The sequence below is a fragment of the Gouania willdenowi genome, chromosome 24 (genome assembly GCF_900634775.1).
Source record: "Gouania willdenowi chromosome 24, fGouWil2.1, whole genome shotgun sequence".
Classification (NCBI taxonomy): Eukaryota; Metazoa; Chordata; class Actinopteri; order Blenniiformes; family Gobiesocidae; genus Gouania; species Gouania willdenowi.
The window spans coordinates 14207276-14230892 of record NC_041066.1 but is presented as its reverse complement, the minus strand read 5'-3'; the positions used below and the strand labels follow the sequence as shown (position 1 = coordinate 14230892).

The following is a 23617-nucleotide window of genomic DNA, read 5'->3' as shown; positions in this document are numbered from 1 at the left end:
AGCAACCATAAACGTGATGCGACTGTTCGGCGTTAGATTTACGTTATGCTTCCTCGTGTGATGTCGAAAATGCTGGGTAAACAGTCCAAGGCTACTTCCGTTTCCACAATGCGCACGCATCTTATTGATGACGTAGGCTGTGATTGGGCCTATAAGTACGTAATCATGACAAATTAAGAGTCAATATGTTACTAATTTGAATGTTAATAAGCAACAAATAAATGGTTAATAGGTGTTTCCTAAACCAGGGGTTCTCAACTGGTCGAACCCTGGGACCCAAATTTTTCCACGGCCATTATATCGCGACGCACGTTTTTTGAAAAATGGCTGTTGAAAACATCCATTCTCTACGTATTTTCCTGTGCAACATGCACTTCACAGCATGCCAGTCAAAATAAAAGTTTCTTTCAAAATAAAAGACAAGTCCAACATGAGAGACTTTAAGTATTTATTTAGTTTTGACCAGCTGTTCGCGACCCATTCAGTACAGGTCCCCGACCCACTTTTGGGTCCCGACCCACCAGTTGACTGTCACTGCCGTAAACTAAAGTGTTACCAGAAAAGTACACTCCATAAGGTGCTGCTCTGGAAAGTTATGATCGTAGAGTTTTACAAAAAACTGTGACAGAAAATCTGCATTTAGTGTGAAGACAGCTCTGCAACTTAATGGGATATATATATATATATATAGATACAGTAGATAGATAGACAGATACATACTAATTACGAATCAAATCATTTTTTTGCTTGTGCTTCCAATATTTGTAGACATACAGTCATAATATTGTTAGTTCTGTCTGCACAAAGCAAGAACTTGCAATCTTTTTTTTTTCTCTTTTTCTACAACAACAATATGAATGCCGTGTTATCAACATAAAGTGTAGATAAAGCTGGAGGCTGATATACTAGGACAGGTTTTTCATTCTCTCAGCTCACTGGTAGCCATGTCCTGTTATTGAAAAGAGCTACGGCTGCTCTGCTGTTTATTGTAGAAATGCTGAGAGTTTCTTTGTCGGCACCCTGAGACGTTAGAAAAAAAGTGTTTATTTTGTTGAGAATTGAGCCTGTGGTCCATCCTGATAATAATATACAATTTTATATCAATTATTTGCTATAAGGGAAGTCGCGATACAAATTTTTCGTTTCCGATATGATACCAATATTGCATCCTTGCGTATCAGCCAATACCGATATTGATCCGATATCAGCATAAATCATACGTACTTAATTACTTATTTTGTAGTGTGGAATGTTAGAAAAGGCTTGATCAAGTGATGTTAACAAAGAACAATAGTCAAAAACAGACCCATTTATTAATAACCAATTGGTTACGTACATTTTAATCTTCAACATAATATCTACAGTATTCTACAATTGAAGAATAATAAATAAAAAATACACGGGGGGGAATAAAAAATAATAATAATTAAAAAAATGTAATCCGATATCCAATATTTGTTTTCAGGCTAATATCGGACCGATATCCGATATCGATATTGGATCGGGACACCCCTATTTGCTATTTATTCATTGCAGCATGTTGTTTACCAAATAAACAATCACTGTCATTAGCATTATTCTCTAATTACTGTATGCATAAATTCATAATGTCTGTATATTTTATGATGCAGGCTTAATGAAGCTATAAATACTGCACAAGTATTATATGGCATCCATGCACCCAAAAAAAACGACGTCATAAATCTTCAGCACCCAATGACTGAGGGTAAGATAAATGGGTGCAAAACATGCATTATTGTGCAGATAAAAAGGCCAATTACTTCAAAGGAAGAGTGTTTTCCTGCAGTTTCTTCACTTATCTCACACTCTGGCTGGAAAAAAATCTATTTCCCTTTTATTGATCGGCCTCTACACAGATTAGAGTTTCCTGCAGGTTTAACTTATGTCTTACAGCTTTTTGTTAGGTTCTGATTGACCAATCTTTGAATGCTGAACACATCCAGTGGAGTAGTTTTTTTTTAGATCATTGGTATTATCCAAGGACCTGCCACAGTTTTATCACAGCATGGTCTCAATGGTGTTGATGAATGTAGTCAGAGGCTACATGAAGATGATGTCATCCATGCTCTGCAGTGTCAGCTTGTTTCTCCTCTAGGAACCTCTGAGACTGTTTAAAATACTTTAATTTCTTGCCCGATCTTTACATTGTTTACTCTTTCAGGCAAATGTCATAAAGATGGAGAGGTGAAATTATTTTCTCATCGGTTGCAATTGTCTTTCACTATGTTGTATTATTTTCCTGTGAACACTGGAAGGGGTCAGATATGTATTTACTGTAGCATTTACTGTATTTTTTAAAAGGTTTTTAAGGTAGATAACATCACATTAAAACTGATACACATTAGATTACAGATAGGTTAATTTCATACCCATAATAGAGCTAAACAAACTGTTTATGTCAAAAGTATGTCATTGTGAAAATGAAAATGTAACAAAATGCACTTTTACAAATAAAGATTAAAAAATGTATGGTCGAGTTTTCTTTTCTTTTTTCTTAAGCATACAACACAGTATCCTACACCACATGTTCCTGCAGAAGAATGTGAAAATGTTTTATTATTGTATAAATTACCAAATAATTCAGTTGTGGATATATCAGCCCTCCCAAATGTACAAAATTAATGTTTTTCCATCTTTATATCACATGACGGCAATGGTTTTTAATCTCAAATTGGTGAAAGAACACTATTTTTTTCAAACCAATAATGTTCATCTGAGGCTGACCTGAAATCTAACTGGTACTAACAGGGCTGTTTGACACCCCTGTTATATATGAAAGCCCAAAAGATTCATAATTAAATAAATAAAAACAACATTTTGAAATAAATCCCATTTTGATAAATAACAGACAAACATATAACATGGCCATTACATTGTAAAATAAGGTGATATTATTATGAAATATGTTTTTACTATTCTTTAATATCTAATTATTAGTATTTTATTATAGATACATATTGCATAATGATTATTTTAACAATGTCATTTTTTAAATTTATTTTCCAAGATTTTATCAAATAGAAATACGTTGAATTGCATTTATTTACAAATGTGTTTTTTATTTATTTAATTATGAATCTTTTGGGCTTCCAGTTATATACCTGTCATGCAATACCATAGAGATCACTGTGAGTTCTGTGATGTACATACTGCCACCTAGTGGAATAAATACGCAACTACTCAACAACGTTTACTGTTACAATTACAAGACACTGAATTTCTTAATAACTAAATAATTTCAGTTATCAGTAACATACAGAGCTATGCATGAATGAAATTCATTACTAAGTGTCATTAAACAACATAATATTTATAATAATAATAATAATAATAATAATAATAATAATAATCCCAAAAGAGATATTATTTATTAAGGGACTTTAGTGCCAAACAGTAATTCTAATACTTCGGAGCATTTATGTCTGTTGTTATTGAATTTAAAAAAAAAAAATGCTTAAACTAATAGAGTCCTAATAAACAAACGAACTAACTAAATATTGAACACTGCATTAAATGAAAATAATAATTTTAAATTTGACCTTTTTGTGCTCAGTTATGAACTTTATTGAATGTTTTGATATCTTAAAAATAGTAGGGTGAGCATTTTTTTTTTTCAAAAAAAATATTATTATTTTAGCTGTTTAAATTCGGAATAAGTACCAGTATGTTGTTGACAATGCGTTAGGCGGTCAAACCCCCGAGGATTTAATGTTTTAATTGGTTAAAAAATGGTATAACGCCGGTTAATATTCTTAATACGGATGAAATTTACCAGGTTTTGTGGTTAAAACGTGTGCTTAGCATACGGCTAGCTGTGTGTACGGACGCAGACAAACGAAGCATTCTAAATGTCACGTCACGCATGACGTCACAGAACCGGATCAGGGCGGAATGAAGCAGACATGTGTGTCAGTATTGTGGTCAGAGGACAACGTGGAAAGTGAAAGCTCCATGCAAGCCAATGAAGCCTTTCAAAATAAAAGAGGTGAGTGTGAGTTCAACAATATCACACACTTAGATGGCCTTTATTCATGTATTTATTCATTGTTTGTTTGTTTGTTGTTATAATGTACTTTTTTTGAGTTTATTTCTAAATCAGTAATTATACTTGCACTTAAGTATGTTTTAAAAGAAGTAAAGTAATTCATTACATCTGCACCCAACCGTTACTGAGTAAATTATAATTTTTTGTTTTAAAATGATCAACGGACATTGTGAAGCTACAGAAATTTTTTAAATGACCAGACAACAATCAAAGGCATCACATCATAGCTAACCTACCAGATTAAACGTAACGCACGGCGCCAAAACGAATGGACGTTATTTTCTCAGTTTTAGAGTTCATAAATGTAGCTATACTTAGAGCCTAAGAATTTATTTTATTTTGAATTGAATTAATTGGTGTTATTTAAAAAATAATTGTTCATTTTGACAAGCCTTTTATTTTATACAGATGCATTTGTGGAACATAAATAAGTTCTATTTGAGCAGAACTTTGTCTCTTTCTTTTTAAAGTGAGATGTTTACTGTACGCAAGGAAACCATGGCAAGATTTATTCCCCACAATAAACATGGGGTGTTGAAAGTAACTAGTAACTTTTACATTCAGTACTATTTGATTGAGGTACTTTTTACTTGTACTTGAGTATTTTAATGTATGACTTACTTGTACTTTTGAGCACAATTTCAATCAAGTCACAGTACTTCTACTTGAGTTTACACCTCTGTGTGTTTATGTTTTGGATGTAAAGTATCAAATTACAATTTAAAATGTTATAATTTTTTTGACAATGATTAGTTTTGGTAAGTGTAGAAAACTTCAAATACTGCCACAGAGAACATCATGAGTCATCGAAAAGCAGAATTTATGGAAGGGCTTGAATACGCCTTTGATGTGTCTAGTCTGCCAGAATTTCAGAGAAGAAGAAGAAAAAGAAGCTCAGGCTTGATCGCCCTGTAGCTGGTCACCTTTGATGAGGGTGTCTAGTTTTAAAGAAGGCCGAAACACCCCCTGATTTAAAGGAACACCAGTGATGATGCGTTCCAAATTTACATCCTTCCCATAGCGGAGACACAGCTTCCGCGCCACTCTCAAATGGTAAACATCATGTTACTACCATCTTTTGGCACAAAGAATTGTTTAATATCACACCTAGGGTAATTAAGGAAAGAACAAAAAAAAAAAATCCTCAAAAATTTACAAACTTTACTTTGATATAAGGAAGTGTCTCCTTGTACTTAATACTTATCTATATATAACGGCAGTCTATCCGTACGAAAGTCTATCCGCACCTTTTCTACATAAGCATAATGTGTCAGAATGGTCGAGTAGTCTAGGCGCTTGACTCAAGGATTCTTCCTTCTGTTGCCGTGGGTTTGAATCCCACATTTGACATATATTTCTTTTCATTTTACCATATTTAACACGGCAAATTCCACCTTTACGAAAAAAATAAAAATGTTTAGGGTATTTCCTGGGTTTGGGTTAGGGTTAAGGAAAGGGTTAGGGTTAGGTGTACGGATAGGGTTAGGGCTAAAATAAAAGGGTTAGCGAGGTAGCTAAAAAATAAATACAAAGTGTCTGGAGGTACGTTAAATGTAGCCATAGCCTCTGAGACTATAGATTCCACCTTTAAAAATACATTTCTGACAAATATAAACATTTTAGGATTAGGGATAGAGTTACAGTTAGGGTTAGGAGTTAGGGTTAGTGTTACAGTTAAGGTTAGGAGTTAGGGTTAGTGTTACAGTTAAGGTTAGGAGTTAGGGTTAGTGTTACAGTTAAGGTTAGGAGTTAGGGTTAGTGTTACAGTTAAGGTTAGGAGTTAGGGTTAGTGTTAGAGTTAGGGTTAGGGCTAAAATAAATGGGTAACCAGGGTAGCTAAAAATAAATATGATCTCAAATACAACTGACGGAACTTTAAGTCACGTGACCTAAACTAGCCAATGAGGGCGCGCTGCGTATCCATCGAGTGGCAGTCTACGGCCACGGCCAAATACATATGAGCTAAAATAAAACTGACGGTACTTTAAGTCACGTGGTGCATCTATCACACGAGGGGCGCTGTATACGAATAAATTGCCTGTAAATTGACACGTATTACGTACTGATAGCTACTGCCTCGATTTAACCCTCGTGGTGTTTTATTTCGAAAGGGCAGTCCGGATGTAGTATATCACTTTACTTTTCTTGGCGCACATGATGGGTGGTGTTTACTAAATCTGCTTTCTAACAACCAGCCTTTTTCCCCCCGTAATGTATTTTCATTTTGCCAAATGCTGTAACACCGGTGTGTTCTCTGATTCCCATGCTGTTGTAGTCGCTGGTTGAGGGATTTATTATGTCTTTTTTTCCAGTGTTCGTTCATCCTGTGTCCATTTACCGCCTGCTCGCCTCCACTCATGGCGGTTGCTGAGCCGACTGTTAGTTCGCTTTAGCTTGGGTGCAGGATACATCCACAGAGCTCTCTGTCACACTGCTGGCAAATACAAACCGGTGAGTCCTGTTTGTGGTTTTTCAAAGCAGCCTAAATATTTTTACTAACTAAACACACATCTGAACAGGTTTTGTTAGCTTTCCTTGTTGTTGTTGCTGCTGCTGCTTGTGTCTTATTATTTCCACTTTCTGTCTGGTTTACAGTGTGTTTCAGAGCCAGTCTTTGTGCCTGTTAAATCAATGGAGACCACTCAGGTGACCCTGTCTGTGCGAGGAGAAACTTGTCCAGGTAGGTCTAAGTTTATATTTGACCTCTGACTGGAAATAAAGCTGTCACCACCTCCTGCAGCTCAACATATGGTCCTTTATTTAGTGTTTTCAACCCCAGGGTTTCAAAGTCAAACCAATTTTACTTCTATAAATGATGTAGAACCAATTTAAATATTGTATTTTCAGTTCATGTTCCAATCGAGATACTTTCTATCATCATTTTGTGTGTTTTTGGTGTCATTTTGTGTTTTGTTGGTATTATTTAAATTATTCTCCCTCAGTCTGTGTTTTTGGTGGTTTCTTACATCGTTTTGTGTGTTTTTCTGTTATTTTTTTGTGTGTATTTTGTAGTGATGTCGTGTATTTTTCTCTTATTTAGTGTGTCTTTGTCATTTTGTGTATTGCTGGTAATGGTAAGTATTTTTTCCCTCTTAGTGTGTGTGTTTTTGGTGTCATTTTGTGTGTTTTGTTGTGGTTTGTCTGTTCTATTTTATTATTCAGTATATTTTTCTCTTATTTTGAATGCTTTCATTTGTTAATTTTCCTCCGTCTCCCTCTCAAGTACCCCCTGTAGTGCCTTGCGACCTCTTCTGGTACACGTACCCCCATTTGAGAAATACTGATGTAGAGTAATGAAGATGCCTTTGTTGTTACATAAATACCATAAATAGTACCTACATGAGATTAATTTTCCTGCCATTACCCCATCCATGAGGCCAATGTCGCCTTGACCTGCTGTGATGACACATTTTACCATGTGCACTTTTTATTGCATTGATTATAATATCTTATGTAAAAGTCCAGCTATGGAGAATAGTTGGAAAATAGCAACAGCTATAAACTCAGTTGCTTTCATACATTTCAACTATGTATAAATATATAGTTCCTATCTAAATAGAACTCTGTTCTAGTTTTTATTCTATGGTATTCAGGGGGTTGCCACAGTGTAGTGCTCGAGGCATCATTTGCAGTGTTTAAGGGCTTTGCTCATGGGCTCACAGTTATTGCCCCTAGCAGATTTAAACCTGCAACCCTCCAGAAATTAGCTTTTTTTTTTTTTTTTTTTTTTTTTTTAACCTATTAGTCATCACTGCCAAATAGTTGCTTAAATTGGAATGCTAATATAATATTATAGACATACTTATTTTTCCTTTCACGAATACACCATAATAGGTATCATTTGTCAATCAAAATGTAGGTTTTCAAATGTAGGTTTGATAAAATAAAGGCACACAGTGTAACTTGTGGCCACGAGGGGCGCTAGACTTCTAACTTTTACGTCAAGTGCCCCGAGTGGCCACAAGCGCCGCAGTACTGTTGCAAAAATCAACAATCAGTCCAGCCAGCCTCCCTTGTCTTTTGATTGTGTATGCAGACAGTAGTTGACCTGTAACTTAGGGATAAGGATTAACTCTAAGGGCTGGGGTGCGAAGTGGGGCTCCCCGCCACTGGAGGCCCGTCGCTACCCCCCTAATCCCCGGCCTTACAACGACGGTAAGGCCAGGGAGTGGGGGGGAGCACCACCAATGTGGCGAGGCAAGCCAAGCACCGGGTCCCCGGTGGTGGGGAGAGGAGGGCGGCGGCAGCAGCTGCTGCTTTTCGGAAGTCACGGATCTGACTTGCCGACTTTCCTTACTAAAGAATCCACGTTTAACTGAACTATCACGGCGATTAGTGCACCATTAACCCAACATGAAACTACCATATTGTGCTCTTTTGAGCCTAAACTTGTTTCAGCTGCCCACAACAATGGCGCCGGGTCGGGAAATTCCCGTATCATGTGGGAACTATATATATCCGAGCCTGTGGTCACATTTAGTCAAACATTCTCCAGGTCACATGACCTTGCCAAACACGGTCCGTCTCTCTAAACTTACTTTGTCGGTATGTCAAGAGGGAAGCCACGCTCGGAGCATTGATACTGTCAAGCGCTGTGTATTGGCCTTAGGAATTATTTAAAATAAGTCATGTGGGTCAACTCTTTAGGTCAAAAAGTCACTTCCTGGCTGCATACAGTATTTGCTTCCCTTTTCGTGTAACGTGTGCCTGAATATGTTTTATCTCCACTCTGGTGCACTTTGATCTTATCGTTGCTGAAGGTTCATCAGGTTTACTGTTTACTCTCCCATTCCCAGGGGAAGAGATAGCTGTCGTTGGAAGCTGTGAAGCCCTGGGAAGCTGGAGCCATCAGAACGCTGTGACTTTGCATCCCTCTGGAGATGAAGGGTAGGTTGAGGTTCACATCAAAGTTTATGCTCTAGTTTATGTTTAATAGACTAAAACCAATGCCATTTGTGCAACAGACACACCTGGACTGCAACAATTGCTGTTCCTAAAGGGGTTGTTTCCTGTTATCGATATTTCAAAGGCTTCTTCCTGCAGTCTAAGGTAATGAGTTTTCCATACATGAGTGAAACCAAAACAGTACAATTTAAATTATTCTGCAAATTGCTGTATGTATTAAGGTTGATTTAATAGTTTTGTTTTGGTTTTCTTTGTATTTAGTCATTTGATGCACTGAATATTGTACCTTTTGTTGCTGTTTAGCAGAATGTAGTGAGAAAGTGAACTGTAATCTTAAAAGATGAGTATTGAGTGAGTTGGCAACTGTCTCACTGTAGATACTATTCACACCTTAAAACACAAACACATGCAAACATTTTTTTGTAAAATGTGCTGCTTCTCTTATGTGCTCATTTTGGTTGCGTGACCTTAACCGTGCCTGCAAGATGGATTCTCCTGGTGTTCACAAACACCAAGAGAATCCATCTTGTGCTGCTCCCGCCTTTGCCTTTCCAAATCTAACCAAACTGATTGGAACCAATCTTGAGGCAGTGTTGTGGTTTAGGGCGGGACGAAGGCTGAAGCGCCGAAGCAAAACTGGCACTTGCGTAGTTGCGGGGAGAGGAACTAGCTGGGCTACCGCTATTAGCATAGCGCCGAATAAAAATAGAAAGATGTTGACGCAGGAGGATGGTTAACGTGCCCTTAACTTGTGTTGCAAAAATGGCAAAAGTCACGCAACGACATAATGACCGCAGCATTACTATCTCAAAAGAAAGTTTCCACCAGTGGAGCCTTGTTGTTGTTGTAGCAGCGTCTCTGACGACATCATCATTTGTTATCGTGTGATTGGCTATAACAAATCATGGTGGACAGGCACTTGGCCCAATCAGCTTCAAGCATTCTGTTCATGTCCCTCCCTGGTTCCAAAATGATTCGCCAGACACAGACCCAGATTGATGTGGAGAACTTGAGTTAGAGGGAGGGCTACACGTCAATCTGGCTCTTGCCAGGTTAGCGTGACCTCGCTTGTTGCAAGATTAATCTTTTTTTTTTTTTTAGGTTTGTTCAGATTGCTTTTAGGTGTTGTTTTTCTTTTCATTAAGACCTGCAGCCTGTGCAAGTTGAAACTTGGAAATATCAGCATGACGAAACATGTTTGTGGTGGTGATAGAAGGTTTTGGACGCTGTCTACTGTGTAAATTTATAGTCTCACTGTGTTTTTAAAACAAGTTGCAGGAATACTAGGCGGGCCACACCCCAGCAACATTCCTCCTTTAAATGATTTCAGTTATAACAACATACTTGATTTATGATACCCTGTAATTAGTTTAGTTACTTGTAAGTACCTTCACATACATATGTTTTTACCTAAAAGTCTTGTACTAATTGTATAGATTAGATGTAATGATTTAACAAAGGAGCAGCTGAACAAATCCCATCTATGTTTTCTTTTTCCAACAAATCCACTTCACAGATTTCCACCCATGGTGCCTGACTGGCCTAGATGGGGGTTGAATTGATGATGAATGTATTTGATTGACAACCCTAACACTGTACCCAACATTAAAATTGCAGCATGCAGGTGGTCCCTGTCAAGTGATAGTCAATATGTGGGAGACCCATCATCATCCTCGCACGATGAGCCCCACAGGTATACGACAAAAAGCAAGAACATACTGCACCGTTAGGTTGGGGTTGGTTTTTGTATCATAATCATCCTCAGCCTCATTGTACACATACTCTCTACTAGGGCTGGGCGATATGGACCAAAACTTATGTCAATATTTATTCTCAAAATGATGATATATATCTCTTTTTTTTGACTCAACGTTACCTGTTAAAGGATGTGGTCAACATGTATATAGCTGTGTGGATTTTGCTGTAGGGTTTTCCTCTTTGATCAGCGACTGCAGTCAACTTAATGCCTCTCAGGCTCAGTATGAATGTGTTGGCATGGCTGCAGTGACTGCTGTAATATCCTCCTGCTGTAGAGAAAACGCTGCAGTGCAGCAAAGTCCAGACTTGTAGATGTCTGTAGTCAACAACCCTAACCATAATGTGAACACAGCTTATGAAAGGTGTTGCCACTTAGACGTTTTCTTTGCTGTATATATTTATATATTGCTGTCTTTTTCTCTCTGTTTACACTATATTTTGCCCTAAATTCACTAAAATGTTCAATATTTGTTGAAGGAATGCTAATGTCAATGAATTGGAATGTGCTGAGGAGCAAATGCATGTTGTTGCTCGGTTGGAATTTGAACGATAAGGCAGATCAGCTCCTGAGCAGAACATTTTGGTCTCCTTATTTTAGTTTTCTTTTGGTCAACTTGAATCTGCTCTGCTTTAATCTGACCTTAACTTGTGTGTTCTTAAATGCCTTTCTGTTTGTCTTTTCCTTTATTGCAGCAACACAGCACAGTATCGATGATGGGCAATTTGGAATTCATAGTAAGTGTGCAAATGTTTTTTTTTTTTTTTGTTTTTTTTTTTTCGAAAAACACACAAAAAATGCTACAAAACCAGTTTTATTTTAAAATATTGAAGTTTCACTAAGTCAAAGTGCAATGAGTGAAAATGTATTCTGACTCACTGCAGGATACAAGTCGCCATATTGGCAAAGAATGAGTTTTGCTCTCTCTGTTTATTTATTTTTTTAAACTTTTATTCCAGACCAGCACCTGCAGTTGATTTTCTGCTGCATGACTGACATGAGTGTTTCATGTATTATTGAGCTGCTTGTCCTATTTTCAATGTCAGAACGTTCATTTTTAAGCAAATAGTTGATGATAGGTGAACCAGAATCCAAATTGTACCACATCATGTTGCTCTAGTTTGTTTAAGAACCTCCAGGCCCCAGCAATGTTTGATAAGGTGCATCTAGTCCTGCCCTACTTCCAAGCTCTTTCACAAAGAACAAAAACAATCTGACATTTGAGAAAATGCATTTTTTATATATATATATACAGTATATATATATATATATATATATATATATATATATATATATATATATATATATATATATAAATAAATACACAGATACAAAACAAAAACAAGCATTCAACATCCACATGTCCACCTACCCATCAGATTGTAGTCCTTGCACTGATCTAATAAGTTTTGCTTGTAAAAAAAAAATATATATATATATATATATATATTTATTTATTTATGTTGTTTTAACTTTTAAGTTGAATCTTAAGACTACTCCAAAGGGATACCCCACAAAACTAAGATGCACATGCTTTTCAAAGTAGTCCGGTGTCATGGTCTAAGTTCACATCATACTGAGAGGTGCGTCATACTGACATGCGCACTACCGAAAAATGAATTTTTGCTGAAAATATTAATTAATTTTTGTTTATTTTTGTTTTCACACACGTGTTTTATTTGTTTATTGGATCATGTTAAATTAGGATTATTTTAGGTTTAGGGTTATAATCTCAGTACGGAGGTAAACCGGAATGTACTCAATCTAAAGTTCAATTCCCCCCACAAATCATACTCCCGTTGTCTACTTGAAAAAAATCGTAATACATGTTTTAGCTGTGTTTTATATTTAGCTTTATTATACTTAATTTGAGATGATTTAAACCTAATTTCCTTAGACTTAAAAAAAAAAAAAAAAAAAAAAAGAAAACGGGTCAGTATGGTTCAGATATCCTGCATGATTTATGATCCTTATTATTCCTTTTTGCAAAATGCATAGCTTTTATAGGCTGCCTTTCTGTTTCCCCAAATTTCAACACAATAAGACTGATATGGTAGAATAAATTCACAGTATAACATGTAATGTTACTTTCTTCAGTATGTATCTGGTTTTGTTCACTATTACTACTGTGTTTCTATAATTCTTACATATCTACTGAGGAAAATTCACTATAGATCTTACCTGTATACATTTCTTTATTTATTTTTAATACAATTCTGTAGGTCATTATTGTTTTGTTGACAAAGACAAACTGGATTCATGGGCCTCTTCTCACACTACTTGTTTGCGACCTCTTTCACAATAGATGGGCTTAACTGTGTGGACTCAGGCTGGCTGACTTGCCAAACGGAAATTCGCCTGCGTCTGCATTATTCCAAGATGCCCCCCATCTCCATTACCAAGAAGAAATTTAAGAAATCACGCTTCAGGTAAGGGGATGACGCAATGGTGGAATCTGACACCAGGAAAGAGAAAGTCCTGCATGAATGTGAAGTGGGACAGATCAGCTTTGCCTAAAACACATTTATTTGTCCCTTTTAATGTGTTTCCACTTAAAAACAAATCAAATCTTTTGTATGTGATTTACCTTTTAAATACATTTTATTTACTAATGCAGAATCAAGCTGACATTAGTGGGCATTGAAGAAGAAGACGAAGAAGAAGAAGACGAAGAAGATGAAGGAGGAGACGAGCTCAGTCCTTCATCTTTGCAAAAGATGACGACCACTTTAGAAACCAGCATGATCAGTGCCAACGGCTACAAATCCCGCCACTCCCAGCCTGAGTGTGGATACGCGCTGGAACCGTCCCAGTGGACTGAGTACAGCATCCACACCATGGACCCCGACAACCTGGAGCTCACCTTTGAGTTCTTTGAGGTAACACTCAGATTTTTCACAATATTTGAATTTTCCACCTTTAATTGTTGATGCACTGATGTATTGATGATTTAGTTGTGATTAGGCTCTATATAAATAAAGTTGAATTGAATTGACAGGAGGATCTGAGCGAGCATGTGGTTCAGGGCGACACCCATCCTGGACACGTTGGCACCGCTTGCCTTCTTTCGTCCTGTTTTTCAGAAAGTGGCAGAGACACTGGAGTTGTTACTCTTCCCATTATGGGGCGGAACTCCAGACAAACCATTGGGAAAGTAAGAGGTAAAACTTTATATCTGTAAATACTGTAAACCCTACAACTGCAACTACAACCAGGGTTGGGGTCAATCAGAATTGTAATCGCGTAATTGATAATCAATTACAATTATGGTGTAATAATGATTGTAATCTTATTTTTGAAAATCTGTTGCTGTCAGAACCGTTATTAAATTATAATTGACTTTGTAATTGTAAATGCCATGAAAATGCTATAAAAATAAAAAAATATATAATTTAACTCAAAACTAAGGAACCATGTTAAAGTTCTATGTACAGTTCTACACATATGTAGTTAACCCTTATTAAAATGTGTTTCATATCAAGTTTTACCACATTCTACCATTAAAAAAAAATTGAAATTAGATGATTTTTATTTTTAGTGTATTTCACAGCTGATTTAAGTCCCGTTATCATAAGAGATGCTAACAGAAAGCTAACGCAAAAGGAAGGTTAACTTATGAGGTTATTTATTTCAGGCTCAGTAATTGTGATAAATTGTATTTTAACTTTAGTAGTTGAGAATGTAATTGTAATTGACTGAGGATTAAAAAAAAAAAAATTGTAATTGAATTGTATTTGGGAAAAATTGCTGTAATTGTAACTGTAAAATGCAAATTGACCCCAAACCTGATTGCATCCATTTAAGCTGTTTAAGAGTAGTTACATGTATTTATTTTTAAGGACTTTGTCTTTTGTTCCAGTGGATTACCTGGTAATCCGACCCATACAGGGGGTACAGTGTGACATGAGCGTGACGTTTGCCAAGCACTGGAAGAAGAGAAGCACGCTCCATGTTGGTCACAGAGGATCTGGCAGCACACACACAGCCAAGTAAGTCAGGAGGATCCAAGGAAAAGAAAAACCATTCTCTTAGACTTCCAATAGTTTGGCATTTGGAGCTAAACCTTTACACATTGATCGTATTGACACCTTCAGTCTGTGTTTTTTTTTGTGTTTTACAGACACCACAAAGTCAGAGAAAACACAATTGCATCATTTAAAAGTGCAGCTGACCATGTAAGCGGCCTGATGGAGGCATACACCTTATATAAATGATCATTTTGTCTGTATCAAGCATACTGAATTGTGTTTTGTACAGGAGAAGATATATTTCAGTTGTTGCAAAAAACATCAAATGAACTGGTATCAATTAAGAGATGGTTTGATTACAATAAGTTATTTTTGAATGAAAATCAAACAAAGTTTAAGAAATGTTGAAAATCCAAAATTATATCTAAACAGTGTTGAAACAGAAAGAGTTTAGGAAGCTACATTTTTAGGTGTCATTATAGTTGGTAAACTGCATTGGAAACCAATGTATTAAAAGTAAAGTGTCTAAATCTGTAATAGTAAAATATGCAATTATAGATACTTTAATAAAATTAAAAAAGAGAGCTATTTGAATTAATAATAAAGTAGGATATATTGATGCAACTACCGTAATACATTATTTATTCAACTAAAGGATTTTGTATATATTAAAATAATTGAGATGATGTATAAAGTACAAAAAATATGATTATTATTCATAATATTTAAGACTTCTTTAAAGTAGGAAAGAGTAAATTCTGTATTTTGAATATCCAAAAGTGTGGACAAATGTGAAGTCTAGACGTATTTTTGTTGTGGGGATAAAATTATGGAATGGTCTTAATGATGAATTTTACTTTCTTTACAAAGTTAAATAAAATGTCTGAATTATAAAATTATTCATGAACATTAAGTTGAGAAAATGGATTTGATATTGTGTACAAGAATGCTGGTGTTCAACAGTGTGTGGAGGAAAATTGATCAGCTGAAAATTATATGTAAATATTTTTTTTCTTTTTCAATACAAGTTGTATTTAAATTGTATCAATGTACAATACTAACTAATCATTCATTCATTCCTTCAGGTGTGTAGTGGCTCATTTTATTGTGCTCGTAGGGTGCGCCTTTTGTGGAGTTTGATGTTCACCTTTCTAAAGATGGTGTTCCTATCGTATACCATGACCTGACGTGCTGCATTTCAACAAAGAAGAAGGTAAATTAAACACCTGCTGTCTCCGTTGTTTTGTTTTTTTTGTAACTCCTGATGTTTTGCTGCATAAAGGTTGAAAATACCAAAAGATGTTGTATCTTCTCTGCAGAAAAAGGACCACACCCTGGAGCTCATTGAGGTGCCGGTGAAGGACCTGACATTTGATCAGTTGCAGCTTTTAAAGGTAAGCTCGACAGTTATGTAAGGCATGTTCTACCACACCCTGTTGAGACCTAGTCTTATCCAGCTTAACAACATGTGGCTGATGTCAAACTCTGCGCTGTAATAGGATCTCAGCCAGGTGTGAGCATGTGAGCAGCTTGAGCTCCCTCTCAGGAGTTAAATATGGCCAAGAAGTCGGAAGGTCACTCGAGTGCCTGCAGTGTCCAGGAAGCCAAAGCTGTTTGCAAAAAACCTTCCAGCAGTGCTGGATGTAACACGACAAGCACAGCTGACAATAATGAATGTACAAGGTTATAATAAAGTCATCAGAGGCAGATATGGATTGTACGAAGGCGTATTAGCGTCACATTAAAATAAGAGAGATTAAAGTCGTAATATTTGAGAATAAAGTCGTAATTTTATGAGAATAAAGTTGTAATGTTTTGAGAAGAGAGTCGTAATTTTATGAGAATAGTCAAACTTTTATGAAAATAAAGCCGTATCTTAAAAAAACTTCACTAACGCCGATAGATTTTAAGTCGACCACTTCCAGCCACTTCCTCCTCCACAAAAGAGGCCATTTGCTCCAAATCAGCCTGGTTCTTTTGTCGGAACAAAAGCAAACATCTGCAGAGTGGCTTTAAAGTCCTTAAACTGATGATTACTGTGGTGATGATTATTTCACCATGTGTGAAACTAAAAGAGAAGTATAATCTCACTAAATGCAGACAAGATCCTGTTTGTATTTCAATTTTATTCTTGAAATATTATGACTTTGAGTACCATTTAGTGCCCAGATTTTTTATTATATTTTAATGTAATATGCTGTCATAAGTTTGAAATCTATGTGTAATGTTTGTTTTTTTTTATTTTAAATAATCATTTCTCATACTTTGCTGGCAGTTGCTCAGCATAAGGTTTGACCAGCTTGTGTTTTTTCTTCTTGGTGTAGCTCGCCCATGTTGCTGCCATGAACGGAAGTGATCAAAAAGGTACCACTGTCGACTAAATGATATGTTATATCATCACACTTTCTAGCTTCATTACATAACTTTACACTCACCAGGAACAAAGGTCTTTTTTTATTATATGATCATATATTTAGTGTGCTGTGCAGCAACAGTCCTCTGTCGTTTGTTCAGATCTGTTGGACGATGAGGATGAAGTCGATGAACATCAGCCATTCCCATCCCTCTCACAGGTAAATACGGGACATGATAGTCATCAACCTCCTGTTGTGTCATTCCAAGTGAAATATTGCATTTTTCTTGTGGCTTTTTATAGATCTTCCAAGCCGTCCCTGAAAATGTGGGCTTTAACATTGAGCTGAAGTGGATCTGCCAGATGAAGGTACGGACCACCTGTCACAAATTAATGTAATATTGCTTCAAACAAACTGAATTGTTTCTTAATGACAGGATGGAACATGGGATGGGAACCTATCAACGTACTTCAACATGAACTCCTTCCTTGACACGGTGCTGTCCTGCGTTCTTCAAAATGCTGGAAGACGAGTCATTTTCTCGTGCTTCGACCCAGATGTTTGTACAATGTGAGTGCCCTTAGATAGGCTATAGAAATATGCACAAAAAAGGACAATATTAGAAAAATGTATTAAATGACAACAAAAATGTCCAAAATGAACCAAAAAACACAAAACGACTAAAAATGCAATAGAATAACTGAGAAATTTAGAAAAATGACCACGAAATGGTACAGTCACACAAACAGTGTTTCGCCATCACAGTATCCTGACAGACTCCATTACAAGGAGACCAATCAATCATTGTTATGCAACCTGAATCTCATTGTGCCAACTGCTGCTGTTTCTAAAGTCTGTTTTGTTGGATCCTCAGGGTGCGTAATAAGCAGAACAAATACCCCATCCTCTTCCTGACTCAGGGAATCTCAGAAAAGTATCCGGAGCTGAGGGACATCCGCTGTCAGTCCACTCAGATCGCCATCAGCTTCGCTCAGAGCGAAAATATTCTGGTGAGCTGTAGTTTAAAAAAATCAATATGGTATTTGTTTTAAACTAAAAACACAAGTAAAAAGGCCTGTTATCCACATACTACTCTATATTCCTTACGTATTTCACTGAACTCTCTTTTCAGGGAATCAGTGCCCACACTGAGGAACTTTTAACACACTTGAACTACATTGCTGATGCTCAGTCCAAAGGCCTGGTGGTGTTCAGCTGGGGAGATGACAACAACGATCACGAGAACAGAATGATGCTGAGAGAGCAGGGAATAGACGGGCTCATCTATGACCGGTAGGCTGCAGTTCAACATACGGCAAACATTATTGATTGTACCTTTAATGTAGTACCGGTAATAGGTAATCTGACATACATGCAGTTCTTAGATATCGTTACGTTACATTAAAGTAGGAAGTTTACCAACGGCAGTTTGTGAAACAGGCGAGTTATTGTCAGTCTTTTTTACTTTGCTAACATATTGTAATAATCTACGGCTGAATAGACGCTGTAATAACAATGTCCTTTTTGAGAGCGAAATTAGATGTATAATGACATAAGGCACAATTTCTGTCTTTTCTCAAACCAAACCGCAGAAATGTTTAGAGATTTGGTAGTCATAACCTTTAATATTAATAATAATGGAGATTTAATTTTCTAATCAATAAAGAAACTTGTATTTATTCACAATACGGTAGTACTGATAAAGGTAAGCTACATCTGTAGCCACAACAGTGATTCAATTCAATTCAACGTTGTTTTTATAGTGCAATTTACAACAAAGTCATCTCAATGTGCTTATCAAAATATAAAATTCATAATAAGAAAGAGAAAACCCAACAAGATCCACATGAACAAGCATTTAGCGACAGTGGGAAGAAACATCTCCCTTTTAACAGGAAGAAATCTCCAGCAGAACCAGGTTCAGAGTTGGCAGCCATCTGGTTTCATTAAAGCGTGACTGGCATTTTACTCCTACAGATTTCCCAACCACCAACTCATACATTCACATTCAAACGAGGCATTGAAGTAGGATTACAAGTACAAACTTTGTGGAATTCACAGTTCATCCAACCACAAGTTGCATGTGTTTTTCTGTTGGCAGCGAAATCTCAATAACTTTGTGTGTTTAAACCAGAGATGGGCCACATTATCAACATTTATGACTGCATTTAGAATAATTACCAATCTGAGCATTAATACGGGAAACAACTTAAGGATTGTTTAGTACATTTTTCTCTCTTTTTGATGTTGTTTTGTGTATTTTTTAAGTCATTTATGGTGTTTCGGGGGCTTACAAAATGCCAGTTGCCTTGTCTTACTTAAACTGCTAATTAATGTAAAAAAGAAATCTTTATCCTGGTCCATTAAGTGTTGAGTAAATGCTCTGAAGAATTGATCTTGTAATGTAATTGAGCGTTGCCTGGCCAATCAATTAGGAGTTATTACGTTTGTTTAACATTATAAATAAGAAATCATTGTCTAATGGGTGAGTGTGACAGTTTTGAGCGTTTGTTACCAAAGCCGTTGTGTAAAGGCTGGGACGGTGGACGAGGGAAACCTTTTCCTACAGACTCAGCAGGCTGTGCTGTGTGGTCCACAAGAACTGTTTGTTCAGCTGTTTCACTTCCATGATCCTTTTTCATACTGTCGTTTGCTCTCGATGCAACAATTTGACTCCGACCTTCAGTGACCTGTGCAGAACAGAGAATAGGAACCTTTTGTTGTCCAAACAACTCAGCTACTCCTTTACACTGTTGGATCATTAAGACAAGAAAGTCAAATTACAATTAGTTGTTATACTGTAACTGTGCCTCTTTCTTCCAGAATTTGTGAAAGTTTGGGTCCAATTTTTCTGTCAAGTTCTCCAGACCCGTGTAATGTTTCTCAGGTTACTGGCTGCCATATTGGTTTTTGTTTTTTTTTGTCTCTACATTCCTTGGCTTGTTTTGTGGTTTAAGTTACTACCATAGTTAATTTTACTCACAAAATGCTGTTGGGACACAACAATCCCTGATAATGATGCACGAAGGTTGACTGCTGTGTTCGGTACGCGTCTTTCAAGCGCTTGTCGGATTAGTCAACTGTTTAAAAAAAATAATAATAATATGGGATTTTTGAAGATGTTTGGAATGCAGTTTGGATCTTGCACTGCCTGAAAATAAACAAGTTTCATTATTACCGTATTTTTCGGACTATAAGGCACATCGGAATATAAGGCGCACTATCAATGAATGGGTCTGACTGGGTCTATTTTCATACATAAGGCGCACTGGACTATAAGGCGCACCAGTTTGTTATTATTATTATTATTATTAAGACGCATTAAGCGAAACAAAGTAGTCTGATAAGTCAAACTTTATTCAACTCATTAACAATAACTCTCAACATTGTTCAGGTTTAATACAGAACAATACACTCACTTTTTCAGTTCAGTATGTTGAAGCACAGTACAGGTACATATCACTCCACGAGGCGCCTGACTACGGTAGCCCGAAAGTGCCAAAAATCCATCAAGCAGTGCAGCTTCATAGTTTACCAAAGTTGTACTAAAACATTTTGACATATTAATTTCATACATAAGGCGCACTATCGATTTTTGAGAAAATTAAAGGATTTTAAGTGCGCTTTATAGTCCGAAAAATACGGTACTTTTATTCAACCAGTAGCTGGCATGACTGTAGCAAGGACTTCACCGAACTATTCAAAGTCGTCTTTATGTGACTACATTGTTCACATGAGATTCTTTTTATTTATTTTTTTAGTTTGGATGCTTTTATACTAATGTGACTTTATAACAAATGGGGTGATTGCATTCGTCCAACTGCTCTTGATTTTAGACCCCTTTCATAAACATGAATGTATTTGACACGCATTGCTCATAATCAGGATTATTTAAAGTTTGATAGAATTGAAGTTTTCAACTGGCTGCAGGCTTACTTTGGTTTTGGATGGATTGATTGATTGCTGTTGTTTTTTTAATCTTGTTTGTTCAGTGTCTAAACATGAGTAAGCACTAAGTAAACTCACTAACCTTCTGGTAATTACAATGAAAATTGAATGCGGTCACATACCTAGTTCAAGATGGTCTCTATAAGTAACCAGTGCAATTATTGGCTGAGCAAATGCAACACCAACAGCGGTTCTTATGACCATCTTTGCATGAGCAATTGAATGCAACTCACTAAACAATTATCCCCCGCCACAAAGTCTCGAAGGGGGATAAAGGTTCGATCTCCGTCTGTCCATCCGTCTGTCTGTGCGTCCGTCCGTCCGTCCGTGTTAAAGGAGACAGCTTTTCTCAGAAACAGTTTAAGATACAATAACCAAATTTAGTGTGTGGCTTCAGCTTTTCAATACCTTGATGGAGTTTGAAAATGAGAAGCGCGCAGTTATTGTTTGTGGAGTTATTACCCTTGTTCCGTTTTTTGGACTCTGTTCAAGGTATCTTCAAAGGGGACAGCTTTTCTTGGAAACCGTTTAAGATAGGATAACCAAATGCAGTGTGTGGCTTCAGGGTATCAATACCTTGATGGAGTTCGAAAATGGGAAGCGTGCAATTATTTTTTCCGGAGTTATTGCTCTTGTTCCGTTTTTTGGACTCTGTTCTGGGTGTCTTTAAAGGGGACAACTTTTCTCAAAAACCGTTTAAGATAGGATAACCAAATTCATTGTGTGGTTTCAGGGTATCTGTACCTTGATGGAATTTGAAAATGAGAAATGCAATTATTTGTTCTGTTTTTTTACTCTGTTTGATGTATCTTTAAAGAGGACAGCGTTTCTTACAGACCATTTAGGATATTTAGTGATTTTCTATTCTGATGTGATAATATTTTCTTAAGTTCTTAGATTTAGGACATTTAGGAAAAGGTTGTGAGTTATAATGACAAGTTCAACCATTCTGGCCGGGGATGTTGATGACTGTCTTTTTGTTTTTACTAGCTTAGTGAACTGACATAGTTACATACCGGAACTTAAAAACAATAATAGTGTCAGGTTTAAAAAACAAAACAAAAGGTGTAACCCTAGCAACGTCAGCTTGAGAATGTGTTCTTTGGCATTCGAATGGTCTTGTTAAACGGTCAAAGTAATTGTTATGTATGCGACTGATGTGACAGAGTGAGATCCTCATTCTAAATATAAAGTCTCATGTGTTTAACTATGAACCCTGACATGTGCTCCTTTTTCCTTTAGTATTTGTGAAGACGTGGCAAAGCAGCCAGACATCTTCCAGGTAGAGGAGCAGCACTCTCTGCAGGAAGTGATCACAGAGGAGACCATGAAGAGCGCGACATGTTCCTGCTACTCCATCCCCTGCTCAATGGCACCGTGTGTCACCTCCAAGCCCCGCGCTGAAAGTGCTGAGTCCGACTCAGGCCTCAGCTCCTCATAGATCACCTGTAGTATCATCAGCAGTCCTCAGGATCAGAGAAAAGAAATAATTTATTGCCATTCTTTTCCCCAAACCAAAACACTGAAGACTAGTTCCATGTTTCCAGTCATAGATGATAAAACATTTAGTTATTTCTTGCTTTGCCAACTGAAATATAAATAGCTGGAGTTGGAGGATGTTAAAACTGGAAATGTACTACAATGTTTAGGGCCAATATCTTATTTTTTGAATGTCCAAGTGCTTAAAACTGAACAGAACAGTACTTAGGTGTGTAAAAATGGAATAATGTTCACTGCTGGATTTTGCTGTTCCTCCGGCTGCTCAGGTCAAACCCCTACCTTGTTTTATGTTTGCCTTTCAAGGGAACTTAACAGAAATTTGGCAAAGCAATTTGCCACTTGTAAAGATTAGACAAGGAGGAGTGTGATTCTAATGCAGAGCAGGTGACCATTGGAAATAAAGACATCATGGATTATAAAAAGTATATAAGGTTTAGAGATTCTGTGCTGCTGGCAAAAAAAATGATTGGCTATTATTGCTTGTTGCACAGGGCAGGCTGGTGTTGCATATTTAGGATTCGAGGTGGAAGAGAATGTTTTTTTTTTTTTTTGCTATGGTTCAGGTACATAGCACTGCCTTAAGAGGTGAACTATATGGATTTGGCCTTTTGTTGTATGTCTTTCTTACCTCACTCATCAAATACATCTGAGCAAAGTTTTATGTAATGTTGAGATTTATTACAGCTTCACTGTGCACTATGTTTATTTCTGGCCTGAATGACTCTTAAATATATTAAAAGCCAACTTTTTAATTGTCGTATCGCACAATGTCTCAACTCGGTGATGCATGTTCTTATGATTGTATCTGATATGTATGGTTCACTGCTACCTAAGATGTAAATAAATGCAATAAATTATTGGTGTTTTCTGATTATTATCATTATTTGTATTACTTTGATTTATTTAAAAGACAATACATTAAATCAAAAGCCCGAATTCTTAGGATAGTTCTATTTAATTTGAAGCTGTCTTCACATTTATGATTGTGCTTTAGTGATAACGGTAGATTACTCCTTGGTATTTTGAGTTTAGCATGTGTTTAACAGATTGTGTTATCAATTTAAAATGCTGTCATACTATCAACATGAACCTTGACACTTATTTGCTCCAGTGAAATGCA

General features: G+C 36.6%; 1 protein-coding gene across 4 annotated transcripts; it reads left to right on the top strand.

Annotated features, from left to right (window-relative positions):
- The first annotated feature begins 3900 nt into the window (after positions 1-3900).
- On the top strand, positions 3901-23355 carry gpcpd1 (glycerophosphocholine phosphodiesterase 1). 4 transcript variants are annotated; one of them, XM_028439804.1, is made up of 21 exons: positions 3901-4006; positions 6379-6517; positions 6662-6746; positions 8863-8953; positions 9031-9115; positions 10589-10664; positions 11423-11464; positions 13033-13156; positions 13345-13606; positions 13726-13888; positions 14587-14716; positions 14848-14902; positions 15813-15908; positions 16015-16089; positions 17020-17059; positions 17210-17268; positions 17352-17417; positions 17486-17619; positions 17924-18059; positions 18182-18342; positions 22240-23355. In XM_028439804.1, exons 3-21 carry the CDS (start codon positions 6698-6700, stop codon positions 22436-22438), a joined length of 2043 nt encoding a protein of 680 aa, XP_028295605.1. In that variant the 5' UTR covers positions 3901-4006; positions 6379-6517; positions 6662-6697; the 3' UTR covers positions 22439-23355. The 4 variants fall into 4 exon arrangements, with proteins under 4 accessions (XP_028295605.1, XP_028295604.1, XP_028295603.1 ...); XM_028439803.1 differs by lacking the exon at positions 3901-4006 and adding an exon at positions 6201-6311; XM_028439802.1 differs by lacking the exon at positions 3901-4006 and having other exon boundaries at positions 6208-6517.
- Positions 23356-23617: the final 262 nt, after the last annotated feature.

Coding starts and splice junctions, on each gene's coding strand:
- gpcpd1 (XM_028439804.1), top strand. CDS start 6,698: ATGGAGACCACTCAGGTGACCCTGTCTGTGCGAGGAGAAACTTGTCCA. Junction 10,665..11,422: donor TCGCACGATGAGCCCCACAG/GTATACGACAAA, acceptor CCTTTATTGCAG/CAACACAGCACAGTATCGAT. Junction 17,060..17,209: donor GAACGGAAGTGATCAAAAAG/GTACCACTGTCG, acceptor TCGTTTGTTCAG/ATCTGTTGGACGATGAGGAT.